Consider the following 26,075-nt stretch of genomic DNA (forward strand, 5'->3'; position numbering starts at 1 on the left):
TAGCAATGAAGTGGCAGCAAGGCTTGTATTTGGTCCAAATTATTGTTCAAAGAGAAATTGCATAACAACACTAAATGAGGTTATGAAAAAATACCGTTCTTCAAAATATAACAAGAATGATTAATTGTCAATATTTTCCACGCCATTTACTTTGAGTTATGGTTCTTTGTACATACATTAACGTTTATAAAGATGAGTATTAAGTTCATTGTGTCAAGATGATGAAAACAATCAACGGACAAAGAAATTAAATCTATAACTATCAGTTTACGTAGAGCGTAACATTTATACCCACATAGCAAAAGTTAATTGAGATATAGGTGCAAGTTAACAAAATTGTCCGGATTTCAATTATATCTTGGCTGAATAAACGTTAATCTTTGGTTTTGATAAACTAAGATTGAAATCAAGTTATATTTTCTTATAATAAACATGATTTTATTGACATATGTTCTGTATTTTTCTCGCCCTAGTATTTGGTGGGAGCAAACCTTCCTCCATCGAATCTAGTTATATACATAAAAAAATTGCGACACCATATGGTTTCGTAATAAAAAAAACCCGAAACATAATCGTTCAATTATAAATATTCAACGAAGAGGCCCTCTTCAAAGTGAGTAATTCTTTTTTGCTATGATTCAAAATGAAAATGGTCTTGACATCTATTTGGAACTTAAAGCTGAAAGAAGGGATCATATTAGGGCCTTATCGACATCTTAATATAGCTGTATCATGGATCTTGAGTTGAAATATTAAAAAAGATAGGTTAGGAAAGCAATATAATCATATTTCACATCATTGTGTAAAGGAAAAATACCCCTTTATAAGACTTTATACACCAGAAACATTCAAGAAGTTAAAAACAGTTGAATACCATTGATGTTCACATGAATAAAGAAATCATTGTGAGATTAAAATTATTTTCCTTTTACCCCAGAACATTGACAAATGGTGAATATGACATTTCCAGCTAATATCTCCTGAAATAAGTTACCGACTCAAGATTTTCATAAACATACAATTTGATGTTGAAGGCAGATCAAAGCACACAGTCACATATACAAGTCTTTTCTCGTATAACGTGCAATTGGGTTGCTGACTCTTCCACGCATACCGTAATCTTCAATTATCTATATATAATTCTCATATTAAGAAGTAGTATTCAACATAATTAACAGTATGAAAAAATGTTAAAAAAATACCCGCTTTTTAAAACACAGCTGTGTTACATTTATTAAAGGATTCACTGAGGGATTCATAAAGTTTGGCAATGGCGATGTGAAGATTGTGAAGAAACCAATACCGGACGGAAAGTTTACAGGTGATTCCATGATATGGCATTTCTGTTGCAGAGAAGACGGGAGTTGGAAAGATCCAGTATATCTCCCAACTAAAGAACCATTTACATTATTTCCTACAGATAGTGAATGTCAAGAGGTCAAAGGTAACTTATCTTGATTGATTGTTTTTCATAATGTTTTCATAATGTTAGTAAAATACTTTTATATATGTCATTTAGATGAAATATGTTCCGTTATGGTAGATATAGTGTTGGTTGTTCTGTGCGTTTTTGCACTACATAATTATTTTTTCTCGTTTGGTATTTGTAAACACATTTGTCAGAAATTTAGAATACCGTATAAGGATTGCACTAGTTTACATTTGCTTAAACGAATAATTAACTACTTTTGCAAAGCATAAACGGATCACATGTATATTAGATCACTCTGATTATAACCAAATGCTTTTTGTTTGAATTACATCATCAAGTTTTTACCATCATGCATTACTGTACGTGCAAATGGTAAAAGAAGGTGTATAATTTTCTACCACACATTCATTTTGTTAATCAAATGTAAGAGGGACGAAAGATACCAAAGGGACAGTCAAACTCATAAATCTAAAACTAACTGACACCGCCATGGCTAAAAATGAAAAAGATCAACAGAAAAACAACAGTACACATGACACAACATAGAAAACTAAAGAATAAACAACACGAACCCCACCAAAAACTAGGGGTGATCTCAGGTGCTCCGGAAGGGAAAGAAAACAACTGGTTTACACCTGTAACGAAGGTAGGTTATGTCAAATGTTTCAATAAGCGAAATAAAGTTAAAAAAGGAAATTGACAAACAAACAGTCCCTCAAGTATAGCAAAGAGTAGCAACACACGATATCTTGGATTTGCTTTTGTTTAACAATGTGTGCTTAATTGTGATTTTTATATATTTATTCTTCAATTTAAGATATGAAAGCAGAAAAGCAATGGTTCATGCTGAAGGGTAGCAGCAGAGTCCTAATTGCTGGGTTAGCACCTAATTCCCGAATAGCAAGGAAAACGTCGGTTTTTATCAATGTTTGCTACTACTGGCCAATTAATTACGGTAAAGATATACAAAATTATAATAGTACTCATAACGTTTATTTTATACATTTTGTTTGTTTCTTTTGTTTTTTCATACTATCAATTATATGAGAAGTATGGTTAATGAAAAGATTTCTTTATAAACATAAAAACAGTTGATGATACAGCATTTTATAATTTAATAATTTATGATGCAGCCTTAGTAAATAGTTGATAATACAGCCTCTATTTAAAGTTAATGATACAGCCTTTATTCATAGGACAGTGCCATGTCAGGTTTTTTTTTACAAAAGTTTACATTGAAGACCTATTGGTGGCCTTCTGTTGTTGTCTGTTCTGTGGTCGGGTTGTTGTCTATTTGGCAAATTCCCCATTTCTATTCTCAATTTTAAATTGTTTAATAAAAAGAACAGAGACAAACACGTATCTCAAAACCCACAACAACACCAAAATAATCCCAACAACATCATGTTAAAAAGACAGGAAATATAATGGGCGTGACAATTGCTGTCGAAATTATTGACTTATAATACATATAGAGTAATATAAAGGGTTTAATTATTTATATCACATTTCAGATTGCGGTGGCATAGTAACGATTTCAGAGAAGAACCCGAAGGCCATCATAAGTTCTCCAAACTTTCCACAAGCGTATAATTCTAAGCAACAATGCAGCTGGACAATAAAGGTAAACCTTATTACTTACACAACTGTAGAAAATTATAAGAACTATGATGACAGTTAAGTATTAAGTAATTGTATATCATAACATAAATACATAAAAAGGTATGGTTAACCGTAGTAATTATTGTACATACTAGCAGTTATTACCCCTGATATTGTATTGACTCTAAGTGAACTCCAAGTACACGTTCGATTGTCTGTGAAAATTCTGAATTGTCTTACAATTGAAACATGCTTATATCAAATAAATGAAAACCTTCTTTTCACAAAAATACCGAATTTGTCTCAATCGTCTACCTGGATAACATCAAAAGTAGATACCTCTCGATCTTAATTTGTGAAAATGTTTCTTTATTCAAAACAATTTTCAGAGATTGTTCTTTTCATTCTGATAAATATCTCGTTTCCAAAGAAAAATGGTAATGGCTTAACGTATGTTTACTTTCAGAGTCCTGAAAATACAAAAATGAAGCTGTCATTTGATAAATTTGACATTGAGTCCACTGTTGATAGTGAAAGTTCATTTCCCATATGCGATGATTCATTAGAAGTACGGTTTACACTACCAGGTCATCCAGGAGTCAAGTAAAATACTTTATAAGCAAAAGATGTTTTTTTTATTGTATTTTGACCCAAAATAAGATTTTTTATTATATCCACAATTTGTTGGACTGCATTTGAATCACTTCTTACAGGAATTATATAGATTAAACATTTTGGTACAAAAAGCTAAATGTTAACATAAAGTTATGTTTAGTCAACCAACTTGTGAAGTGAATCTCAAAATAGAGTTTTTTCTTCTATTTTCACATTTTGTTTCCGTGTTAGCAAAATAATTTTGATAAATACTAAAATCCGGAAGTCTACTGTCTTTTTAAGAATGAGATCAAACAATAATGAAAGCAAAGTATATTTGAATAACGCATCCATAAATAAAAACTCAGTTTATTTTGCGAAAATATTTTGTAGCTATTGTGGACGAAGGTTTAGCTCTGTTATTATCTCAGAAGTGAACTATATTGGACTAACACTATCTTCCGGGTTAACAGGAACCGGAAATGGTTTTAAAGCTTCTGTGTCATTGATTACTGGTAAGTATATGCTCTATTTGCCTTTGAATATCGATTAGATTTAAAATAGATTTCAGTCTCTGATAATAATGAATATATTGTTCATAAATTCACTAAAATTGAAGTACATAAGAACATGTAAAGAACACACTAAGTAATATCTTTAAAAGGAACTAAAGAGATCCGAAACCGTTTTTGTTCTGAAATGAAAGGCGAAATCCCATTTTGATAGTATGATGTAGTTTTATAGGAAACGACAATAAATGTTATAACATTCGAATATTGTAATGTTGTAATTGAAAGAGTGTTTTGATTTCAAGCCTTAGTTCGAGGTAGATCTAAACACACTGTAAAAATAGTTGTTTATTGATATTTAAGATTGTAAGTTTACCTCTTCATGGTATGTCTTGGACCAATACCCAACAACATATTGATAATAATACCAAGTTCTAAGGGTTTCAAAAATACTGTAAAAACTGACAAATTAAACGTTAGACTTTTGTCACCCGTAGAATCGAATGGAACAAAACTGTCGTATTCCTTACTTGGTACAGGATTTTTCCGAAGAAACTTTGGTTTCAAATATGTTGAAAGGTAGCTTAACCTCCCTCTTTTTAGATCTTCAAAATACATGTATCACAAACTAGATCAAGAGGTAAGCTTAAACTCGCATTGATGTGAGAGGTTTTATTCAAAGTTTTATATTAAATTTAGATATAACCGTCTGTAATAAAACCACCGTTCTTCATTACTGTTGTTACACAAATATTAACACCATATATGTTTTATTAAATAATTCAAGATGCTTTGTAAATCAACTGAGATCGAATAACATCCATGACGAACTATTTTTTTACAACAGATAATAGAAACAGAGCATTGATTAGTTTTTTTAAGACATTGCCACATAGTTCTCACTTTATAGGAAATGTTTTAACATCAACTTATTAATATCAAATTTGGACAAAAACACAAATACACACTTATTGATATAGTTAAACTACTCAGGTAAGAAAAATATAGGCCAGATGGAGTGTTCCGTAGAACTTGATAGATTGATTTACTTTCTTTACATGTGCATGATTTTTAATCCTGTCTTTCTTATAACAGATGAAGACATGTGCTACACTGGTAAAGGCGATGATTACCGCGGCACTGTCAATGTCACAAGAACGTTTGAATCATGTTTACCTTGGACAAGAGTTCAAAACTGTCCTCATCACGCATTTGATTCTGGGTAATAATCTATGTTTCAGTTGTCCATTATAAATATATACCGTTTATTACAAAACATTATACCGTTTGTTACAAAACCTTTAAGTTTTATTTTTTTTCTTGAATAAGTCATTAAGCCTCATGATTTTATTCTTGTTATTTCTTGTATTGGTACTTTGTTCTGTTTTCACTATAGTTTACAGACGAATTTTGTTTAGTCAACTGGCTAATTTTAAACTCAATCGAACATATTAAATTGTCATTGTTACTTTTTCACATTAAAATTGAGAATGGAAATGGGGAATGTGTCAAAGAGACAACAACCCGACCAAAATAAAAAAACACAACAGCAGAAGGTCACCAACAGGTCTTCAATGTAGCGAGAAATTCCCGCACCCGGAGGCGTCCTTCAGCTGGCCCCTAAACAAATATATACTGGTTCAGTGATAATGAACGCCATACTAATTTCCAAATTGTACACAAGAAACTAAAATTTAAATAATACAAGACTAACAAAGGCCAGAGGCTCCTGACTTGGGACAGGCGCAAAAAAATGCGGCGGGGTTAAACATGTTTGTGAGATCTCAACCCTCCCCCTATACCTCTAACCAGTGTAGAAAAGTAAAAGCATAACAATACGCACATTAAAATTCAGTTCAAGAGAAGTCCGAGTCCGATGTCAGAAGATGTAACCAAAGAAAATAAACAAAATGACAATAATACATAAATAACAACAGACTACTAGCAGTTAACTGACATGCCAGCTCCAGACTTCAATTAAACTGACTGAAAGATTATGATTTCATCATATGAACATCAGGCACAATCCTTCCCGTAAGGGGTTTAGTATCATACCATCATAACATATATGAGAAGAACATAACCCGTGTCATGCCAACAACTGTTTTTAGAATAAATGTGTTTAGTTCCGACGCAAAGACCTTATCAGTGACTCAATATTAACTCCAAAATATGCAATCTTTAATGACTTGACAACAGTATCGTAATTATATCCCTTCTTAATAAGTCTATTCAAAGACCCTTTGTCAAAACTGTGATATATATGAAATTGTTATCAACGCAAACAAAAACAGAAAAAAGAATGAAAGCCTGAGATACTTGTTCTAGATGAAAAGAGAATTACAGGAACGCTTTTGATTTTTGATTATTTTGTATCTAATTTTTCTATATCCTAATATTGTTTTTAAAGTGTCTATGTATTCACCAACACATAATGAGTGTTAATTATTTGTATGCTTCTGATATTATATTTAGTGATTTGGACGATGATTTAGTTGACAATTACTGTAGAAATCCAGGAAGTGGAACAAAACCATGGTGTTATACTCACTATGAAGATTGTAACAGGAATTATTGTGATCCATGTGGTTTAGGTAACATTCTTAAACATAAATAAGGCCATTAGTTTTCTCGTTTGAATTGTTTTGCATTGTCTTATAGGGGCCTTTTATAGCTGATCATGCGGAATGGACTTTGCTCATTGTTGAAGGCCGTACGGTGACCTATAGTTAGTGTTTGTGTCATTTTGGTCCTTTGTGGATAGTTGTCTTATTGGCAATCATAACACATCTTCTTTTTTTATATATTAAACATAAATAGATCAAAAGATAATTTGGGAAAACAAAATCGTTTTCGACTTTTAAAAGCATAATTAAATCAACTATGATAAATCTGATGTGACATGGTTAAAAGGTTGTCTGTTGTACTTATTTCAACTGAAATTATCGAAATCATAATGAAATTTGAAATTATGGATTATCTTGTGTAAAGAGAAAAGCAATTTATATATTAGAGCAGACAGATGCAATATGCAAAATTTAATCGTTGTTGAGAAAGTGCAGTTAATTATTAAATTTAAATATGGCTTTTAACATGTTTAAGAAATTTTAATCATTTAAATACTGTAAATATAAAAAAAAAAAGTATGTTCATATTCATTTGTTAAAATTTACTGTTTGCAATAGCATGAATTGTTCTATATATTGTTCCGTATTTGGCAAAACCTTTTCAACTTTTGATCTTCAGTGCTGTACAACTTTATACCTTTTTCACTTTTAATCTTTTATATCTTGGCGTTATGTATTCGGGTTTAGTTTTCTGTAATTAGTTAATACTTCAGTTTCTTTATGTTAACTCTTTCATATACATTTGATAAAAATTTACTGTTTGCAATAGCATGAATTGTTCTATATAATAGGAATGTTCTTATCCCGGGCATAAAAACAATGCCGTATTTGGCGAAACCTTTTCAACTTTTGATCTTCAGTGCTGTACAACTTTGTACTTTTTTCACTTTCGATCTTTTATATTTGGGCATCACTGTTGATTTTTGTGTGGACAAGGCGCGTTTTTGGCGTATTGAATTTTAAACCTGATGCTTTTTGTTATCTATTTATCATGTTTTTCTTTATCTATTATGTTCTCCTATTTATTTGTATTGTAGTCCTGTTATATTATGTTGTCATCTCAATGTTATATTTAACTATGCCATTAAAGTGCGAGGTTTGGCATGCCACAAAACCAGGTTCAACCCACCACTTTTATTCCCCTTTAAAAGTGTCCTGTACCAAAGGAAGATGGCCATTGTTATGTTATTGTTCGTTTATGTGTGTGTTGCATTTTAACGTTGAGTCGTTTGTGTTTTCTCTTATTTTTGAGATATTGAGATAAGACGTGGCACGGTACTTGTCTATCCCAAATTCATGTGTTTGGTTTTCATGTTATATTTGTTATTCTCGTGGTGTTTTGTCTGATGCTTGGTCCGTTTCTGTGTGTGTAACGTTTCGGTGTTATGTCGTTTTTCTTTTCTTATATTTAATGCGTTTCCCTCGGTTTTAGTTTGTTACCCCGATTTTGTTTTTTGTCCATGGATTTATGAGTTTTGAACAGCGGTATACTACTGTTGCCTTTAATTGGGACTGTAAATGGCCAATTTTTATTTGAGAGACATTCATCTTTTTTATAAAGTATAAAGTAAATGTTTTCACACTTTAAAGTTTAAAAATTTTGTAATATGAATAAAGGTTCATCAGAAAAGAATGTGTATCTAAAAAGGAATGATAGAGTGATATCTTATCGACTCCAAGATTTTTAGAAGTAGTATACATTAGTTCAAGATGAATGTTATGCTATAAGCTATGTAACTGATCTTCATTACATTTGTTCACAGAAAGTTGCTATGATTTGTTGGATGACTGTGCTATGCTTGTTGCTGAAGATCCATCATTTTGTCAGAACAATGTAGAAGCTCAAAGAATATGTAGACAATCTTGTGGATTTTGTATGATGGGGAAACCAAAACCAGGTATATAATATTCTTCAAAGTTATATTCAACTAATAGATTTATAATTATGCGTTGTTGTCCTTCTCGAATACTCTAAAACAAATCTCCTTCCTTTCCTTGTTAGTTTTCAAAAATCAAAAGTGACTAAACAACATCTTTAAAAAAAAAGTCGTTGACTCTAAGTCTTAAATTGTCTAAATTGCGTTAAGACATGATGAGTGGACATGGTTAAATTAATATTAATATACTTTAATATCTAATTACAAGTTAGTTCATGGAAGAAAAATGCGGTCGAATGGATATTTTAACTGTTTAAAAACATATCTATTTTTTTTATGTTTTCCAAACAATAGACTCATTTATAGACATAATTATCATTTTTCTTTCCACGGCAGTTAATGATGAATGTTATTAAATGTGTAATTTATTTTACATCACATATTGAATAATGCATTACTTCATCGTAAGGAACCTATAAGAAGACGTGTTTATTTTACATCCATAATTCCACCACATCAATACTGTATTACAGAGTCCAAATGCATTAAAGCAATATTCATTGTTTAAAACGATTAAAATATATCTTCAAAACTCTATTCTTTACAAACGTGTTAATGTTACAATCATAACAAATAGTATTGGGTGTTCAATAAAAACACGCAACATTGATTTAGTGTCAATGTTAAAACCGTCTGGAAGACTTCATTTTTCTGTTAATTAGTTAATCTATTCCTGTAGATTTCAAGTTATACATTTTTAATGCTGTATACAGTAGTGATCTTTGGTTACTTTAGAAAATGAAAAATCTAACGATTTGATAAATTTACGATGTTTTTACGATAAAATAACCTTTGTTTGTGTCAATACTTGTAATACTAAACATTGCTACTCCATTGCAAGAAAACACTATTATTTATATAAGTAAATGCGTGCGTATCAGGTACAAGTACACAAAATACTAAAAATCTTTTATTTCTTATAAAATCTCCATTCAATTAAGATAATATTGGTTATAGGAAAATTATGTAACTAAAATGCAGTTTAGCTCTAAATCCAACAGGACACATGTGGGTTTTACCCAATAGTGTTTGAAGTAGTTAGATAGTTTGATATGTCTTTTTTAAAACGCGTTCCTTTTGAATCAAAATTGGAAAGAAAAAACGGACTCTTACATCTAATGTTTTTTACTCCTCGTGTATTTCGTATATTTTACGAACGCATCCTACATTAATAGTACTAATTTCAGCACATTTCTAAGATGTAATATTATTTATAAATGAATAACAATATTGATTAATAAAGTCATTTAAAAAATAATTATTTCATGCCATGCTTTGTGCTCATTTTAGCATGGGTAGCATTATACTTCTCAATATATATATGCCAAGCGTAAGCGAGTAATAAAAATAAGCATAAAACATGGCATCATAGTATTATTTTGATTCTAATAAGAATATTCAGAACTTTTATACCTCGTTTCCATCTTATCATACACACTCAAAAGACAGACATATTGATTTGATGAACCAAGAAACGTTATAGAAAGCCAACAGTTGGACGATAAGAAAATTAACTTAGACATGTATACTTTAGCTCATTTTTAGAGCAACACCACCAAAACTATCCATTTCGACCTCCTGCGCTGGTCAAAATACGACTGATGTTGCAATTCTAATTGTGACGTCAATCACGTGCAGCCAATATTTTATTGTAGTGAGCACATGCTTTCGTTCGCATGGCGGAAGAAGGATGCGATATAAGTCTTGTATTTAAGAGTTCAACATGCGTTTTTGTTTAAATGTGATGCACTGTGATGTTTTTTCAGTCTCAAAAGTAAAATGCCATTCACCACCTGTTTTATATGATGCTATCAGTACAGAACGTATTAGGAGACGTTACAAAGTTGGAGATGTCGTCACATTCAAATGTAAAACAGGCATAGAAATTGAGAGACGAATATGTTTGGCAGATGGAAGTTGGTCCGGCGGAAATTTTGTTTGTGGAAGTACGACTTTTTATTTTATCTATCAGGATTGCTTTCGTATATATAAATTTGTTTTGTATGAACAAATTTGTGAGGAATAAACACGTTTTTGTTATTGAGTTTAAAATCGCTTACGATACTGTTCGGAAATTAATTTCAATAATGTAAAAAGAAAAAATATTTTGAAAATTACTGGTGGTAAATAATGTTCGATTTGTAAGAGCAAAAATGAATTCCTTAATTGCTTTAAAAATATGTACTTTTCACATTCACATGAACCTGACAAGAAATAGTGTGACTATTATAAAGAATCATACTATTATAGGTTAGTTTACTTTGTGGTTGAAGTTTGAGACAAAGATGTGTTTGTTTTCAAACATTCACATTATTTTATTACTAAAAAAGCTCTTACTATATAAGTACTTATATTGTTCCTGGAACCATATGTCGAGGACATAACAACATCATTACTAAAATACAAAAAAAAATGAAATATAACCGTCTACAAATAGAGTATAGAACACTAAAAACTAAGAAATACGAATTCCACCAAAATCCAGAATGGCGGGATATGTGTCTCTTGTGCCACTCATATAAGTCAAATAATAAGTGATGTCACATTGGATGGACATAAGATCATCAATCAGGAATGATATGAAATATTATACTTGGTAAATTTGCCATGTTTTTGGAAATTAATACGAATATACTTGTCCAATTAAATATATAGAGTTCGACCACGGCATTTAAATGAAGATTTTTTATTACTCAATCTCTTGCTTCTTTTTAGTGTTTTCTTGAATCGTGTCCATCTGTTTTGCTCTGTTTCCTATGAGAAGTGATTTCCTCTTCAAATGACGTTTTATATTATATTTTGGTAAACAAACTATGATTGAACAATACGATTGTTTTCAAAAAGAAGATTTTTTTTTTTACGTTTTAGTCTAATTTTTCACTAAGTGTCACTTTCCAAATTATTATACTTTATTTTTTAGGATGTCCAAATGGCTGGTTTCCTTTTCACGGTAAATGTTATCGATGGTTTGACACATATGAGAACATGACACTATCTAACGAGATGTGTAAGCGTCATTCAGCTGTAATGACATCAATCAAAGATGAGGAGGAATTCAAATTTTTATTACGGTTAAGGTAAAAAATTTAGAAATTTCAATATTTATCTACTAAAAGTGTCTATTTTGAAATATTGACATATAATTATTAACATCGTATTAAGCAAGGAAATGGTAAACTAAAACATATGTGTCTTAGGAAACACACGTGTATGATTACTCTAAATACACCCATTTACTCAGCTACGCAGAACAGTTTTAAATTAAGTTTGTTGTAATGAAAATGATTTTACATAGGAATGTATTATTTTTACATTGCAAAAACGATATAGATGATCAATTTACAATGACTTTAATGAATAATGTATTTAGATCACCATTTGCGGTGCAAAAAGTTTGAGGCTCGAAAATCTGACAACTTACTTTTCACAGACAGAGTTAAAACGTTCATTATATACGTGGAATAGTTAACTTTTTAGAAAACTTGATTCTTTACTCTACCAAATTCGGTACCAGTTGATTAAAGTTCAGACCACATGAACATTTATTTAACTGAGTTAAAACTGTTCTGAGGTTGGAGTAGTAATGCGTGACATAGCCCTTCTAGGGCGATCTTGATCTTATCTATATTGATGCAGTCTCTGCTAAAAGTGTGAAATTCTTCTCTGGTGGTCGTTGAATAGGTGGACGACGCCAGTTTAAGATAATGTAGCATGAAAACAGCTTACTATGTTGGTATCTGTGGCAAGGATAAATCTTTGTATAGCGGTATTCAACATTAAAGACAATTGCCTGTTAAGCAACTACATGTTTTACTTGACAGTTTTCATGATTATTCCAGTTGTTATCAAATAGTCCATTTCTGTGTATGTTGGCGTTTGTTTTTGTTGCAGAACAGTGTTTTTGTTGTTCCTTTGTTTTCCTCTTATAGTTGCTGTGTTTCTTTCAATCGATTTATGACTTTTGAACACAGGTATACTACTGTTGCCTTTATTTAAGAAAAAAAACGTATAGTATCCTACACCGTTTTTCTGCACAGTTACTTAAGATGTCATTCTGCGGGTATTTATGAATATTTTAATACACATTTGTCTAGTGTTAAACTGATCGTACCGAGTTTTGGTATATCAAAGTGACAGACCTAACGAAACTCTGAATGGTAACCAACATAAACATTCCATTGATAGTAGTTGTATAAATGCACATCATTGTTTCATTTGTTTCATTTCTAATTATGTCAAATTCATTTATATATTGTATTTAAAAAATCAGATTGATACAGAGTATACATCATTGAAATAAAATTTGTCAATCAAAGGAAAGAAAGAAACAGAAGGAAAGTATTCAAATTAATTTTGATCGAAAACGTAATGTATTTTTTATATCTAACACATTTGACCAAATAATTCGCTCTCTTTCGTTTTTCTAATATAATTTAAAAGGATATGAAAATATCATTTGATAAATTCATGCGTCGGAAGCGAGTTTCTAGATTAACCTTGAATGTTAAAACCTTTATAGGAAATGGTCTCACGATTCAATACTTTATACTAATTATCAAATTTCTATGGAATTTTATTACCCAGCTCAGAAAGATCATAATCATGTCTTCTTAACATAAAAATCTGATTAATGAACCTCCTGATACAGGAAGTATGATTTGAAGTAAAACATGGAAAAATTCGTAGAATAACACCAGAGTTGTCTTTTCAATTTTGTTTTTTATCACTCAACAATTTACAAAGTGATTAAAGAAAAAGAACTAACTAAATATGATTCTGTAATCCTAATGATTCCTTTGCATATCAACATCCACCCTAATATACTGTTGCTTAGTGTAAGAAAACAATTGAATCAAGATTTCCAATGTTAAAGTTGCAGTCCTTATTATGAAAGCGTTAGAATGCCACGGTACTGTCTTATTTATATTGCCTGTACCAAGTCAGGAATATGACAGTTGTTATCCATTCGTATGATGTGCTTGTTTGAGCTCTTGATTTTGCCAAATGCTTAGTGTCTTTCCGTGTAGACTTTTCCTCGAAGTTCGGTATTGTTTTACTTTGATACGACTTCATTCTGATCTTATACGTGCAATTATAAATATGATTTTCACAAATGAAGCAGGAAGCATATGCATTTTGACTACCGTATAAAATATATGATTTTCATAACAAAAATGTAATTACATATAGGGGTCTTATTTGTATGTAGTTTATATTGACATGTATTGTCGAAATGCGCATCTGGTGCAAGAAAATTGGTACCGTTAATTTTATTACTACCACTGGGTCGATGCCTCTGCTGGTGGACTATTAGTCCCCGAGGGGATCACCAGCCCAGTAGCCAGTACTTCGGTACTGGCATGAAAAATACGAATTTTTTTGTGTTATTAAAATTTGCTGATACAAAATATTAGAAATTATTATAGATTTAGGAATGTATCTCCCTCATGCAAAGCTCTGATTCCTTTCACGGATTTGGCTATACTTTTTTGACCTTTTGGATTATAGCTCTTCATCTTTCATATATTTTAGCCACGAGCATCACTGAAGAGACAAGTATTGTCGAAATGCGCATCTGGTGCAAGAAAATTGGTACTGTTAATTTTATTATGTGTATAAATAAAGGCAATAGTAGTATACCGCTGATCGAAAGTCATAAAATAGAATTTGAATTGTATCGTATATTAATACATCATCTTACAAAACATGTATCAATAGAAAATATTGCTGCATGGAACCAATCATTAAAGATTTACAAAAATAATCTACATAAGAAATGCTTGTACAAAGTCAGGAATATGGCAGTTGTGATGCATTCGTTTGACGTGCTTTAGCTTTTGATATTGCCATTTGATTACAAACTTTCCGTTTCGAAATTCAATATTATTATTTTATTTTTTTTTTAACTTAACAATATCTTTATAGCATATTTGCTGTAACAATTTACTAAGTGTACAGCTTTAACGTAGTATCCCTCATGTTAGCTTACCTAATAGTTAAGGGAAGCACTAGTTGGCAATATATTAATTCTTCATAATATTAGTATTCATAACATAAGTCATACACAAAATATATTTGATAAAATATTGTGATTACACATACATTATATTGTGTTCTTTTTCTCTTTTTCTTAGTAATAAATATTTCCGGAATCAACTCCGTTATCGTTTTAATCCGTGTTGCCATTAATATTGGGCACAATATTTTTATGTTTTACTTTTTACTGCACATTTTCGCAAAATATTTAAATGTAAAAAATGAGGGGAGAAAAATAACAGAGGGACATTCAAACTCATTAACCGAAAATAAACTTATTATGGCTAAAAAAAAGTCAAAGACTAACAGACAGAAAAGCAGACAGACACACAGGCAAACAAACAAGCAAACAACCAAGTACCCAAAACACAAGAGAAAATATAAACTAAGAAACGCTTCCATCAACTTGGGGTGGTCTCATGTGCTAGAAAGGGAACCTATTATTAATTGATAATCTACTACAAAAGCGAAAAGGTCCGACTAGACTGCAAGAAAAATGTATAAAAAACAATTGAATTAACTAATAAACTTATAACGTAACAAGATTGAACGTAAAATCATCAGATCAAAATGATCCCTACAGTCTAAAGAGTATTTTCTCGTTGTACACGTGTGGTAAGTTATAGTCACTTTTTGTTTTTGTCTATACCAATGGAAGTTGTTTCTTAATACTAATGACATTTAAAGATTTGGTCACTGTCATAAACGACTAGTCTCAATACCATATATTTAAAAAATCGGTAAGATAATTTGTAACATAGTGCGCTGGTGACCTTTTACTATATATATGGGGCCAGTATATATCATATGGGGATTTGAGGTAGGAATTCATTCTCCAAAATGTTATCTTGACTAGTATTTAATTTGTTAACCAGTTTATATAACTCGAGAAAACAAATCCATTTTGATTTATTACCTTATTTTGTTTTTCTCAGGAATGATCATAAATAATGTTGATTCCATGGATAAACAGCAACAAACTGAAATTAATGTGTGAAATGTTTAAGATTACTTTTTTTTGTACAGGACTGATGTTCGTCCCTTCTGGCTTGGGTTACGGTTTGATGACAGTTTAGGAGATACTGTTTGGCTAGAGGATGGTACGACTGTTACCTTCAACAAATGGGTTTCAGGTGAATAGATATTTAGTTCATATTATACTGTTTTTGTCATTCTTTTCAAAGCTTACATCAATTAATAAGAATAAAACATATTTATATTGAATAAAAACAGAGAATCATTTATAAAATAAATGTCTTTCATTTATTTCTAGTCCAAATTATGAACTATTAGGCTTATTAAGAAATAAAATACTCTAACTGTCATGACAAATATGTCCATGTTCGGACGATATTCAGTTGTAGTGTACGCAACACTTTAATGATTTCAAATGGAAACTGTTCAATGAACTTCCTTATTGTTTTATTTTGTTTAGGAAACGACAAAGGTTGTGGATATGTGGATAAAATAGGGCAGTGGAAAGGGATCTCTTGTGACAGCGTCCAATATCTTTCTGTTATCTGTAAAATGACTACATCAGGTTTGATATATAATGTTTGATAATTTGTTTTATAGAAAATAAAGCAATATTCGTTATCATATTTGATTAGAGCGATTGCAGGTGTGTTAACATGTTCATCAATGTCCATTTATTTTACGTAACGTATGTTTTTATCTAATTTGGCTACTCAGTTTTTAAAACTTGATGAGGAGTTTCAAACTTCCCTTTACGTTTTTAGTATTTAATCTTTCTTTGTTATAAAGTACTTACACAATCGTTTAAATAAACAAATTTCAATCCTGGTATCTATGATGAGTTTATTTACAACTTCTGGGTTGATGCCACTTCTGGTGGTGTTTTTATTTCCCATGGGTGTCACAATACCAGTAGTCAGCAATTCTGTGTTGACATGAATAGTCGTTGGTATTGTCATAATTATAAGTTAACTGTTTACAAAATTAGAATTTTGAACTACAATAGATTTTCTACCTCAGTTAAAGATAACATATGAAGTATTTGGCAAAATTTTTAAGAGTTGTATGGTCATCAATGCTCTTCAACTTCGTCCTTCATTTGGTTTTTAACTTTTTTGTTATTTGAGATTCGATGATGAGTATTTTGCCTTTGGCGCAAGTACAAAATTTCAATCTTGGAATCTATGATAAGGTTATTTACAACCACTAGGTCGATGCCACTGCTGGTAGAGTTAATATTCCACGAGGGTATCACTAGCCCAGTTGTAATGTGTTGACATGAATTATCATTGATATGGTTATAATTATAAATTAACTGTTTAAACTTTGAATATTTTTGAAATTCTAATGCTTTTCTACCTCAGGATTTGTATTTGGCAGAACTTTTATGGATTTTGGTCCTCAATGCTTTTTTTATTCTAGCGTCACTGATGAGTCTTTTGTAGACAACACGCTTGTCTGGCGCAAATTCAAAATCTCAGACTTTGTATATATGCTGAGTTTATTTAGAATGTAAAGTAGGAACTCTGAAACCACTAAGGAATAAAGTAATTACCTTTCTTGCCTCCCCTAATACGAATGTAGATTTTGTCGGAATTTATTTGACTCTACTCTCATATATAGATAGAACAGTATGTAATGATGCTAGAGATGACTGTGAGGAATTTATCAAAGAAGATCCTGGAGCATGTGGAGCACATCAAGACTTTGCATGGCACGTGTGTCCAAAATCTTGTAATCTCTGTAATGATGGACCAGGTAACACTTCGTTATATATGTCCTTTAGCACTTTTTTGATTAAAACACAGCTCAAACTTGCATTTCTTAAAATAACATTAAAAACCAGCACATAAGCGTTTGCAAAATGTGCAAAAACAAATTGATAAATTCCTTTTAATGTATAAGTATAAGCATTACCACATTATGAATAATTGGTTAAAAAGGAAAAAGTTGAATCACAAAAATACTGAATTCAAAACGTCAAACGAATGGGCAAAAACTGTAATTTTCCTGACTTGGTACAGTCATTTTCGTATGAAGAAAGTGATGTATTGAACCTGGTTTTATAGCGCTTAACCTCCCACTTGTATGACAGTCGCAGCAAACTCTACTAAATTGACAATGATGCGTGAATAAAACAAACAGAAATACTAGTTAGCACTTGTATGTGTCCTACTCCATGCATAAAGATGAAATTGAAGGGCATGTCTTGTTATACATTTAAAACCATTTAGGCATTGAATATTATCAACCACGTAATTATCAAGAATTCCTGGTAATCTATTTATCATTAATTATTGCTGAATTATAAGGCACATCATGCAAAATACCTTCGTGATCAAACGTATTGTTACAGTTTAACTTATTTATATCAGAACTTAAAACCTAATATGCGAGGGATTAGTAAGCTGAATATAAACATGAGGAAATTATATAGCTGTATCTTCTGAATAATAAGACGTGCCATTTTCTTTATCAGAGTGTCTAATTTATAAAAGGACGTAATAGAATATATAGTAAAAATACTGTTATCAACTACACATGACACTCACTAGAAGAAGCAAACCAATTGATCTTAGACGTAACATTAAATATCTGTGTTTTTATGCCACAATATTCCTGTACTGTTCTAAAATTTCACAAATACAATGAGGTTTTGATCAGAAAACATTATATTGTAGGTAGATTGATTATGTTGTACATTTTGTTTTAATTTTTTCATAGTCGTGACATGCCCTTTGCCACCAACACCAAAGAACGCGGAACTGTTAATTAAGGTAAAGGATCTCCATCCGGGTTCAATGATAGAATACAAATGTCAACACGGATTCGTTCTTGACAATGGAAATCTTAGACGGGCCTGCTTACTTAATAAAGAGTTCACAGGAAATGAACCGGTTTGTATAGGTATGATGTCTCCTTTTTGTTTATTTCTCAGTTTAAATATTGGTAGTATCTGTAGAGAAAAGATATTTTTCCGTGAAAATACATATATATATAATTGTTTTATTTATATACAAGTCACATTACCTGAAGATCTGCGGAAGCAGTGAAAGTACTAGTAAAAAAGTGATGAATTGAAACCGTTATTATCATTTAATAATTTTCTTATATAGCCTATATTGACTCTTAAAATTCAAGAGTTTATCTAAAAATGAGGGTACTTTCCTAAAAATGAGAGTACTTTTTATATGGCCTTCCAAATACCGTTTCGATACCTGACTTCACTGAAGAGACATTTATTGTCGAAATCCGGATCTGGTGTACTAAAAAATATTGACACCGTATGTTTGTGGCATAACATCGTGGCCACAAGTTAAAAAGGTTTTTCTGTTTAGTATTTAATTTATATTAAGATCCACTTTGTTACATCTTGTGATCAATTTTATTTGGCAATAGCCAATGGCAGTCAGCAGGGTTAAAGAACATCAGTTGTTCGACCTGCTAGTCAAATGCGTTTTGTTTAAATATACTTTTTCACTTTTTTGGTCCTTTGGAAAATGTTGTTTGTGCTGTTTTTAGACCCTTCTACAACGAAATTTGTTTTACATGCACACGTATGAAAATTGCGGTTTTTATCCAACGCAATCATAGGTTTGAACGTAGTTTTCAATTTAGACTCGTATATATATAATATATTTGTTCGATTGATTATAATCACATTAGAGAATATATTTTTCTTTTGTTTTAACGTTATGCTATCATAATGAGGAATGCGTAGAATGATTTAACTAAAAAATGCATACAAGTTAACATATTTTTAGTCTTTACTTTATGGAAAAATCCTCATACTAATAAAAGTAAAGTAGCCGAACTATTATATCCTAATTTACGGATTTTCAAACATATGTGAACAAAATAGATTGAAGGTTAAGCCGTGCTTTCATATATTTGAATAATTAAGGCAGTATACCACTGTTTGAAATTCATAAATCGATTGAGGAAAAAAAATTTGGGTTACAAACTAGAACTGAGAGAACACACAAATATAAGAGGAGAACTACGACACAACAGAAACACCACATTAAAATGTAAAATGTTCTTAGTTTTGGAGTATGAAACATTATATATTATAATGTAGTTGTAGAAGAGGTAACATAAGGGTTGCAAAATCATAGATGAGGATGAAGTATGACTTTTATGTGACAACCCTTCAACAGCGACAAAATAACATAAAAATGTAGTTAAATGATCGGCTTTCAACAATATGCAAAAGGCAATGATATGACAAATGTAAAACAATTCAAACTGCAAAAAGCACACACTTGTTCAGTAATTCAACACAAATATCTACTTTCTTATAAAGATACTTTCATGACGTTAAGTTCTGTCATAATATTAATACCAGATAAAGAATTAGTTCCATCACCAAACAACAGAATAGAGATACGTCAGAGAACATTAGATGGTAGGGAAGGGATGGCGTATACTGCAGATAATGAAGCATTAAAAATTCATAGGTCTGGAAAGTTAGTTACATGGGAATTCTATAGTGTGTATAATGGTGAAGTAGCTTTTCAAGTATGGCGACCTACCGGTAAACGTGATAAGTAAGTGAAATTACAGGATATAAAAAGTTTTGTGTGGTTACTCTGCACAACATTACAGTATTACCTAGAGTTGATATATATATACAACTCGTCTAACCATATATAAGAAGATGTGGTATGAGTACAAATGAGACAATTTTCTTTCCAAATCACTATTCTTAAATCTAAACTATTATACCACAAAGCTGTCTTATCCTTTGTGCTTCGAGCAAATGAAATATGTTGAAACTAAATCTTTCTATCGAATCAAAATTCAAAAAATAATATAGAAACGAAAGGCTTTTTGAGCATGCAATTCATAATTTTGGACTTACTTGCATCAGAAGAATGTTAAAACACTTGATATTATCAAAAGAGATCTAAACTGAACAGTCAAATACTTAAGTCAGTTTGCCTGAATGATTTTTAACCATGTTTCTCAATAATTCTTATATGGATAATTTAAAAATGAGATACATTCATCAGATATCACTTGAACGGTAATTTAAGTTTTTTTTCGATGTCGATATATTTCTTAGTTACATAACTAAGGGTTTGATAGCTTAGTCTTTCGATTAAATTTCCTGCATTTGCGTCCCATTTTATTTAAAAAAAAGCGAAATAACAAAAATACAGAACTAATACAAAATAATAAAAAAAATCACAGATTAGGATACTTACACAATGCTGTCTGATGAACCATATTTTTGACATTTTTTACCTTTTATGTCTGTTTTTATTGTTCACTTATTCTTTTAATATCATGACATTTTATGCAACTGTCATACATACATAGGTTTATTTAGCTATAAATCCAAGTTTAAACCACAGTTTTCTGCATAAGGAAATGGCAAGTTCCAAATGGAATGATTTCGGTTGCATTTTATGCAGACAAATCTTTACCCAAATTTGGCATTGTCAATAAGTAGGCAATAGCGAAACAAATGCATTTTAAAAGGCTATATTATTAAATTCTGAATAGTTTTGTTGTTGTCGTCTTTTATAGAAATGTGTGTGTGTCTCTTTTACTTTCGTTGACACATTTTTGCTCTCTCTTGCACAGCTTTTTATGTATTGTGTTTTGAGTTAATATCCCATAAAATTGAGAATGGAAATGGGGAATGTGTCAAAGAGACAACAACCCGACCAAATAAAAAACAACAGCAGAAGGTCACCAACAGGTCTTCAATGTAGCGAGAAATTCCCGCACCCGGAGGCGTCCTTCAGCTGGCCCCTAAACAAATATATACTAGTTCAGTGATAATGAACGCCATACTAATTTCCAAATAGTACACAAGAAACTAATATAAAAATAATACAAGACTAACAAAGGCCAGAGGCTCCTGACTTGGGACAGGCGCAAAAATGCGGCGGGGTTAAACATGTTTGTGAGATCTCAACCCTCCCCCTATACCTCTAACCAATGTAGAAAAATAAACGCATAACAATACGCACATTAAAATTCAGTTCAAGAGAAGTCAGAGTCTGTTTTAGGTATAAATTGATTGGACAAAATGTCATAGCCAGTACAGGAAATCATCGTTCAAGATCAGTAGATGTTCCAGTTGAGGAGCAAATTGCTGTTAAGAAAGGTGATATGGTAGGATTCTTTCTGCCAAAGGACAACAAAGGGGGAATAACGTTTGACAAATGTGTAACCAGGTACACATATGGTGATTTTGGAAATCAAAAGGAAATCAAAACAAAAATTAAGAAGTCTTCTGAATGGAATATTGGTGATGTGTTTTCTGTGAAAAATGACAAGGAAAAAGATTGTAAAATAATTTCACTACGAGCCTATGTCTTGTAGATACTATGAATATTATGTTTTGTATATAAGTAAATTATGTTAATTTCATTAAATCATTGCAGCGTCTAATGTTGTTATTTATAAATAAGTTTCCTTAGTCTGGATATGGCGGTTATATATAAATAAAGGGAACAGTAGTTTATCGCTATCCGTGATAGTTATGGTCACGAGTGATGAAACGAAACATGTCAAAGAAACAAAATTCAAGTTTCACGTGGTGTGATTGCCAATGAGACAACTATCCACAAAAGACCAAAATGACACAAACATTAACAACTATAGGTCACCGTACGGCCTTCAACAGTTCATTTATATGATTATTTTACCAAACGACTTCTGTTTTTAACAAAATAAAACTGATTGATAAAAATTCGTCATTCATGATAAGATATTTTAAAAATCACACTGACACTATCTCTATTGGCATTTCCTCCAAAGAATAAGGTAATTACTAACCATCTTCATCAAGGTCTTGAGTGTCAATCGTCAAAAAGAACATACATAATTTAGCAATAACATTTGACAAAATTATCATATAGGTTGTCGTCAACACTGTTGGTTTTTATGTCTAACATCAGTAACGGAATGTGGGGAGAAATCTACGAAAACAAAAGCGAAAGATCATCCCCAGTTTAGGTAAGGTTTATGTTGCGTAGTCTTTAGTCTTCTATATTGTGTTTTGAGTACTATGGTTTGTTTGTGTGTCTTTTTCTCTTTTAGCCATAACGTTGTCAGTTTTCCCCCGACTTTATGAGGTTGAATATCCCATCAGTTTCTTGAGGGCGTTCTATGGCAGTTGTTTTTTCATCTATACATTTTGTTCTGCAATGTACCTGATGATATTTGATAGACTCAAAACTACTTTATCAAAAAAACTAATTTTCCGTCAGTGGTCGTAAGCCTCTTTTTCTAAATAAATGTTATTTTGAATCAGGATTACAAATTTATCTATATAATAGTAAATATCCTTTCGATGTTCTTATAAAGATTCACATAAAATCCGGCTGGCCACGTTACTAGTATTAGAAAAAAAAAATCAAAGGAATCAGGATTATAATTATACCCCCGCTTTAAAAAAAGGGGGGTATACTGTTTTACTTCTGTCTGTCCGTCAGTCCGTCTGTCAGTCCGTCAGTCAGTCCGTCCCATGAAACTTTCGTCACATTTTTCTCAGGAACTACAATACAAGGATTTCTGAAATTTGGTTTCAGGGTTTATCTAAGTCAGCTATACCGTGTGATGCGTTTTCAGATTGATCACTTGACAACTTCCTGTTTACCGAACACTTGTATGATTTTACACATGATAGCCAAGTTAAAAATTTTCGTCACATTTTTCTCAGGAACTACAATACAAGGATTTCTGAAATTTGGTTTTAGGATTTATATAAGTCAGCTATACCGTGTGATGCGTTTTCAGATTCATCACTCGACAACTTCCTGTTTACCGAACACTTGTCTGATTTTACACATGATAGCCAAGTTGAAAATTTTCGTCACATTTTTCTCAGGAACTACAATACAAGGATTTCTAAAATTTGTTTTCAGGATTTTTATAAGTCAGCTATACCGTGTGATGCGTTTTCAGATTCATCACTCGACAACTTCCTGTTTACCGAACACTTGCATATTTTTACACTATTAATATTATCCACTTCCGGCGGGGGTATCATCAGTGAGCAGTAGCTCGCAGTTTCACTTGTTTAATACGCCAGACGCGCGTTTTGTCTACATTAGGCTCATCAGTGACGCTCAGATCAAAAGAAGTTTTAAACCCATACAAGTACAAAGTTGGAAAGCATTGAGGACCCAAAATTCCAAAAAGTTGTGCCAAATACAGCCGTGTTAATCTATTCATGGGATAAGAAAATCCTCCGGTGTCCTCAACATTGTTGATAACATTTCCCTACGAAATTTGTTATCGAAAGGTCCGAAATATCGTGAGCCTAAATCCATCAACTGGAAATACAACTTTAAAATTGTGATGGATTCAGTCGAGGATTATGCAAGGCAATGGGCTAAGCGCGAGATGGAAGACGTAGACATACTATCCGAATGAATTAAGGAAGTGAGGTCGTTGATACAAATCAGAATTAAGGAACTGAATGGGTATATCTATGTGCATGCTACGTCAATCTTTAAACACCCAAATGTTGCAAAACACTTCTCCTACCCCAATGACAAATATGTTGTTGTCACCGCAGATAAAGCCCCGAACATCATCAGTTTTGTGTGTAAAACTCGTTACATTACTAGTAACTGCTTGATAAACGAATTAGATATTGACAATTCATTTGGAAACTCAATATATACCCTTACGTCACTTACAAAAGAGGAAATCTTAGATAATTATAGGTCTGTTCTATGTTCCTTTGGAATTTCAATCAAAGATGAAGAACTGGATCTTCCATCACTATATTTGATTCCTAAACTTCATCAGTGTCCTTACAAACAACGGTATATTGCTGAAAGTATTCAAAGTGCTCCACGAAACCTCTTTCTAAATTAGTAACATCTATTTCATCAGCAATCAAAGACGGGCAATCAAAGGTGGCGTTAATCAAATGTGGATGATTAAATATTCCAAAGATCTTTTAGAGTGTATACAATTTAACTCTCTTTTATCTTGTTATAGTATCAAAACTTTTGACTTTTCTACACGTTACACACGTATTCCACATTCCAAACTAAAAGAGTTGGTATTTCAACTTTCCAATTGTGACCTTTCCATTTCTAAATAGCAACATTCCAGCAGCACCTACAAACGGGATATATATCTTCCAATTGATACAATATTCCCGTGCTTCCATTAACTATAATTATTTTCTTGATAGAAAGTTGCTACCCACAAGGAAGCTTATTAAACCAAGAGTTCCAAATGGTGAAGCTGAAATCATCCCTTCGTAATTTTTTGGGACGCCATTACGAGTTGGTTGACAGTTATGGAATAACCGTTTCACAATTGATATCGGATATGTCCCTTACGTCGTGACTATAATCCCCTTCCCTTTTATGAATGTGACCTACCTAATAAGACTATTTACCGGATTTGTTATCACATAAGCAACACGACGGTTGTCACATGTGGAGCAGGATCTGCTAACCCCTCCGTAGCACCTGAGATCACCCCTAGTTTTTGGTGGGGTTCGTGTTGCTTATTCGTTAGTTTTATATGTTGTGTCATGTGTACTTTTGTTTGTCTGTTCGTCTTTTTTATTTTTAGCTATGGCATAAGTCCGTACGGTGACCTATAATTGTTAATGTTTGTGTCATTTTGGTCTTTTTGTGGATAGTTGTCTCATTGGCAATCATACCACATCTTCTTTTTTTATATTTTCAGTTTATTTTCGATTATGAGTTTGACTGTCCCTCTGGTATCTTTCGTCCCTCTTTTACAATAACACAGTTTAAATGACGGGGCGATCTCATAATATAAAATTATTTGAAACATTATACATTTATCATTTTAGTATAAACCAACACTGCACATTTAGCTAACTGTGTGATCATTTATATTCGTTGGATATCAATTTTCGTTGATTTCTTGGGTGCAGGTAAACCTAGAATTCAAAAGTGCAATCAATTGCAAATTTTACATTGCCTTGTACAGACATCAATCAACTGAATATCAGGTTCCTGATGTTGACAAGACACACATATAATATGAAGATTTTGAACCGGATTATAGTACACAGCCCTTTTCTAACCAAACACAGTGGTTTAGGCTGCATTTTGTAAATGGATATTTATACCACGACCTTTCTATAAAGATATTTGATATTCAAATTAACAATAAATGCACAAATATAGCAATCAACTCATATGAAATAGTTATCAAAGTTACCAGGATTGTACGCAAGACGCTCGTTTCATCTACAAAAGACTCACCAGTGACGCTTTTGTCAAAAAAGTTATAAAGCCAAACAAGTACAAAGTTGAAAAGCATTGAGCATCCAAAATTCCAAAAAGTTGTGCAGACAATAATATTAAATGCGACCTGTCATATCCGGTACACAAAAAACGAA

The 26,075-nt window shown here is 31.7% G+C and overlaps 1 protein-coding gene across 1 annotated transcript in view; it reads left to right on the forward strand.

Annotated features, from left to right (window-relative positions):
* The window catches only part of LOC134705293 (uncharacterized), a 29,576-nt gene extending 7,456 nt beyond the window's left edge, over positions 1 to 22,120 (forward strand). Inside the window, exons 10-25 of the mRNA XM_063564045.1 lie at positions 1,241 to 1,444; positions 2,250 to 2,387; positions 2,947 to 3,056; positions 3,501 to 3,637; positions 4,022 to 4,143; positions 5,233 to 5,359; positions 6,613 to 6,731; positions 8,528 to 8,662; positions 10,468 to 10,647; positions 11,622 to 11,778; positions 15,764 to 15,870; positions 16,173 to 16,277; positions 17,336 to 17,470; positions 18,437 to 18,619; positions 20,061 to 20,262; positions 21,736 to 22,120. Of these exons, the coding sequence (XP_063420115.1) occupies positions 1,241 to 1,444; positions 2,250 to 2,387; positions 2,947 to 3,056; positions 3,501 to 3,637; positions 4,022 to 4,143; positions 5,233 to 5,359; positions 6,613 to 6,731; positions 8,528 to 8,662; positions 10,468 to 10,647; positions 11,622 to 11,778; positions 15,764 to 15,870; positions 16,173 to 16,277; positions 17,336 to 17,470; positions 18,437 to 18,619; positions 20,061 to 20,262; positions 21,736 to 22,051 (2,477 nt within the window). The 3' untranslated portion in view covers positions 22,052 to 22,120. The remainder of the gene's footprint in view (positions 1 to 1,240; positions 1,445 to 2,249; positions 2,388 to 2,946; positions 3,057 to 3,500; positions 3,638 to 4,021; positions 4,144 to 5,232; positions 5,360 to 6,612; positions 6,732 to 8,527; positions 8,663 to 10,467; positions 10,648 to 11,621; positions 11,779 to 15,763; positions 15,871 to 16,172; positions 16,278 to 17,335; positions 17,471 to 18,436; positions 18,620 to 20,060; positions 20,263 to 21,735) is intronic.
* Positions 22,121 to 26,075: the final 3,955 nt, after the last annotated feature.

The sequence above is a fragment of the Mytilus trossulus genome, chromosome 1, assembly GCF_036588685.1.
Source record: "Mytilus trossulus isolate FHL-02 chromosome 1, PNRI_Mtr1.1.1.hap1, whole genome shotgun sequence".
In the NCBI taxonomy this organism is placed as follows: domain Eukaryota; kingdom Metazoa; phylum Mollusca; class Bivalvia; order Mytilida; family Mytilidae; genus Mytilus; species Mytilus trossulus.